The 4,312-nt window shown below is 61.9% G+C and overlaps 1 protein-coding gene across 1 annotated transcript; it reads right to left on the minus strand.

Annotated features, from left to right (window-relative positions):
* Nucleotides 1-213: 213 nt before the first annotated feature.
* LOC113941575 (zinc-alpha-2-glycoprotein-like) lies at nt 214-3,663 on the minus strand (the record flags this gene model as incomplete). The annotated part of the gene is made up of 3 exons (XM_027632731.1): nt 2,903-3,663; nt 708-1,239; nt 214-483 (listed from the first exon to the last, which is right to left on the minus strand). Coding segments are annotated over exons 1-3 (1,108 nt in total), but the record flags the coding sequence as incomplete, so codon positions are not given.
* Nucleotides 3,664-4,312: the final 649 nt, after the last annotated feature.

A 4,312-nucleotide genomic window follows, 5' to 3' on the forward strand; every position in this document is an offset into this window, starting at 1 on the left:
TTCCCATGGGAATGGGATTGGAGTGAGATCCATCCACAGAATTCCCACTGGAGTGGGACAACAGTGGGATCCATGCATGGAATTCCCATGGGAGTTGGATGACTCAGATTCATCCACGGAATTCCCATGGGAATTCCCATGTTGCTCAGTTCCACCCTCCCAAATCCCACTTTCCCAAATCCCACATTCCCATGGGAATTCTGTCTCCCTCACCTTTGCGCTCCAGTGCCTCCCGCCCGTATCCAATGTATATTCGGAGGTCTTCCCCACAGTTCTGTCCCAGGTCAAGCTGAAAATCCTCGTACCCGTCGGATTTCCAGCGCTTCTCGGTGATCCGGGCAACTCCATCGGCTGCCACAAAGGTCCCGGTCTCCGGGGAGAAGGAGATGAAATCCTGCCCATCAATGCTGTACCGAAGGGTTCTGTGGACGCTCCCGTCGGACAGGAGGTCACAGCCACAAACCCGCTGCACCGTGTGGAGACCTGGGCAGAAGGATCAGATCCATGGAGACCCCTGGAATTGTGTCCCAGCCCCACGGAGCCCCATTCCAGCCCTATGGAGCCCCAGAGTCCAATGGAGACCCACAGAGCCTCATCCCAGATCACCCCTTGGATCCATATCCAAGTACCTTGGATCCACATCCAAGTACCTTGGATCCACATCCCAGCCCCACAGATCCCCCCATTCCCCGGCTCCCCCCACTCACCCCCACTCCAGTTGTACCAGCCCCCCACTGTCTCCAGGTCAGTGGCAGCCACGAGCCAGATCCTCTCATTGATCTGGGTCAGTCCATCCCAATATCCCGGCTCGACTCCAGCTGCCATCCACGGCGTCAGCGGCTCCGCCCGGCCCCGCTCGCTGTCGTAGCGCGTGATGGGGATCCCGTCCACGTATCCAATCTCCACATACTGAGGGATCCCCGGGCTGGGCTCTGTCACCGCCACATTCAGGAAACGCAGGGAGTGGAGAACTGGGGGGACACGGAGATTTGGGGGGTCTGGGGGTGTCCAAGGGGCAAGGACAGGGGGAACTGGGAGAGCTGGGAGAGCCAGGACGGGGATTTTGGGATCCCAGGGCCAAGGGAAGGAGAATGTAGGGACTGGGAGAGGTGGGATGGGGCATCCAGGGGTCCTTGTGCCCAGGAAAGGGGGGTCCAGGGGGCCCCATTGTTGAAGAAAATGGGGTCTAGGGTCTGGGAAAGGCAGGAAGGGGGGTTGAGGGGGTCTCAGGGTCAAGGAAAAGGGGGTCTGGGATAGGTAGGACCCCCCTGCAGGAAGCACAGGGAGTGGAGAACTGGGGGGGTCACAGAGATTGGAGGGGTTGGGGGGTCCAAGGGTCAAGGGAGTGGAACTGGGAGAGCTGGGAAGGGGCCAAGGTTCAAGGAAAGGCAGGGCTGGGACTGGGAGAGGAGGGATAGGGGATCCAAGGGGTCCCTGTGCCCAGGAAAGGGACTGGGACCCGGTGGTCCCTGGTGTTGAGGAAAGTGGGGGCTGGGGGCTGGGAAAAGCAGGAATGGGGGTTCAGGGGGTCCCAGGGTCAAGGAAAAGGGAGGATCAGGGGACTGGGAGAGGTGGGGTTGGTGGGAAAAGGGGCACAGGGGGGTATTTGTTGGGGATAAGGGGGTTCAGAGGGGTCCTGGAACCGAGGATGGGGCTTCAGGGGGTCCTGTTGCAGGATAAGGGGGTTCAGGGGGGTCCCAGTGTCCAGGAATGGGGGTCCAGGTGTGTCCCTGTGACGGATAAGGGGGAGTAGGGGGATCCCTGTGCCTAGGATAGGGGTTCAGGGGGGTTACTGTTCCCAGGAATGGGGGTTCAGGGGTTCCCGGTGCCGGATAAGGGGGTTTATGGGGGTCCCAGTGCTGCAGAAGAGGGTGCAGGGGGGTCCAAGTGCCCAGGAATGGAGGTGTGTGGGGGATCTCGTGCCCAGGAATGGGGGTTTAAGGGGGTTTAGAGGGGTCTCCTTCCCAGTGATGGAGGTTCAGGGGGGTTCCTGTGCCCAGGAATGGGTGTTCAGGGTGGTCTCGGTGCCCAGGAATGGAAATTGGGGGGTCCCAGTGCCAGATAAGGAGGTTTAAGGGGATCCCAGTGCGGAGGGAGAGGGTGCGGGGGGGTCCCAGTACCCGGAAACGGAGGTTAAGGGGCATTCCTGTGCCCGGGAATGAGGGTACAGGAGGGTCTCAGAGCCCAGGAATGGGTGTTCAGGGGGGTCTCCTTCCGGGAATGGGGTTTCAAGGGGTTCCAGTGCCCAGAATGGAGGTTCAGGGGGGTGCTAGTACTCAGAAATGGGGCTCCAGAGGGGTCCCAGTGCCCAAAAATGGAGATTCAGGGGGATTCCCCTGCACTGGAAAGGGTGTTCAGGGGGGTCTTGGTGCCCAGGAATGGAAACTGGGGGGTGCCGGTGCCAGAAGGAGGTTTAAGGGGGTACCGGTGTGGAGGGAGATGGTGCGGGGGGGTCCCGGTGCCCAAAAACGGAGATTCAGGGGGGTTCCTGTGCCCGGGAATGGGTGTTCATGGGGTCTCCTTCAGGGAATGGGGGCTCAGGGGGTTCCCGTGCTCAGGAATCGGAATTCAGGGGGTCCCGGTGCAAAGGGAGAGGGAGCAGGGGGGTCCCGGTGCCCGGGAAGGGGGGTTCAGAGGAGTCCTAGTGCCCAGAAATGCGGGTTCAGGGGGGTCCCGTGCCCAGCAATCGGGATTCAGCTCCCCCCGGAGCCCAGCGACCGAACAAAGGGGGGACACCGAGTTTAGCTCTTGGCAGGGCTGTCTCCATCCACCCAGGGGACATTTGGGGCTGCTTGCTGGAACCCCTGGACAGTCTCCAACACAAAGGTGTTCCATTTTCCCACCTCGGCAGAGCCGGCCCTCCTGGATCCCGGCAGCTTCACCCCTGGACCCCGTGGAAGGATCTGCCCGGAGCCGAGCTGGCCAGGGAGCGCCCACCGGGGGGATTTAAGGCAGTGCCAGCGTTTCGGTCCTGGCCAGCCCGGTCGGTGTTGGCCAGGGGCCCGTGCTGGCTGCTGGCCCCACTCCTCGCTCCGTCCCGCTCGTGTCCCACCTCCCTGCTCTGCTGCTCGGCTCGGATCCGCTCTGCTCCCCACCCGCTTCCCTCCAGCGCTGCTTCCCTGCCTGCCCGAGCCTGACTGCACCCGCTTCTCTCCCTGTGCTGGGAACCTTTCGGCACTTTCCTTTGGCAGCCTTTCCTTTTCCTCATCTCTCCCTCTTCTCCCCCCCTCGCTTTTCCCGTTCCTTATTGGTGCCAATAAAGTCAGTTGTGTGTGTTTGAGACCCAACATTTGGAGGTTTGGGCCTTAATCTCGCCTTGGAAGGAATCATCTAAAAGAACCAGGTTGCAGCCCCTGCCCGGTCTGTCCCAGGGTCCCAGGGTCAGGGGAAGGGGGGGAGGGCACTGGGAGAGGTGGGATGGAGATTCAGGGGGTCCCTGTGCCCAGGAAAAGGGGGGTGCAGGGGTCGCTGATGTTGAGGAAAATGGGGTCTGGAAAAGGCAGGAATGGGGGTCCAGGGGGTCTGATGGACAAGGAAAAAGTAGGTCTGGGAGAGGCAGGATGTCCAGGAAAGGGGGTGCAGGGGGATGTTGGTGCAGGATGAGGAGGTTGAGGGGGGGACCCAGTGCCCAGGAATTGCGGTCGAGGGCGTTCCCGGTGCCTGGGACCCCCCTGCAGGAAGCACAGGGAGTGAAGAACTGGGGGGGGGGTCACAGAGATTGGAGGGTTTGGGGGGTCCAAGGGTCAGGGGAGTGGAACTGGGAAAGCTGGGCCAAGGTTCAAGGAAAGTGGGGGCTGGGATTGGGAGAGGTGGGATAGGGGATCCAGGGGGTCCCTGTGCCCAGGAAAGGGGAGTCCAGTGGTCCCCAGTGTTAAGGGAAGTGGGGGTTGGGGGCTGGGAAAGGCAGGAATGGGGGTCCCAGGGTCAAGGAAAAGGGAGCATGAGGGGGCTGGGAGAGGCGGGATTGGCAGGAAAAGGGGCACAGGGGGGTATTTTTTGAGGATAAGGGGGTTCAGAGGGGTCCTGGTGCCGGGCATTGGGGTTCAGGGGGTCCTGGTGCCGGGGATGGGGGTCCAGGGAGGTTCCCGAGCCGAAGAATGGGGGTTCCGGGGGGTCCCAGTACTCAGGAATGGGGCTCCAGAGGCGTCCCTGTGCCCGGGAATGGAGGTTGAGGGAGGTTCCCATGCCCGGGAACGGGTGTTCAAGGGAGTCTCGGTGCCCAGGAATGGAAATGAGGCGGTCCCAGTGCCGCTTAGGGAGGTTTAAGGGGGTCCCGGTGCGGAGGGAGAGGGTGCAGGGGGGTCCCGGTGCC

This window comes from Corapipo altera, unplaced genomic scaffold (assembly GCF_003945725.1).
Source record: "Corapipo altera isolate COAL_440 unplaced genomic scaffold, ASM394572v1 61034, whole genome shotgun sequence".
Classification (NCBI taxonomy): Eukaryota; Metazoa; Chordata; class Aves; order Passeriformes; family Pipridae; genus Corapipo; species Corapipo altera.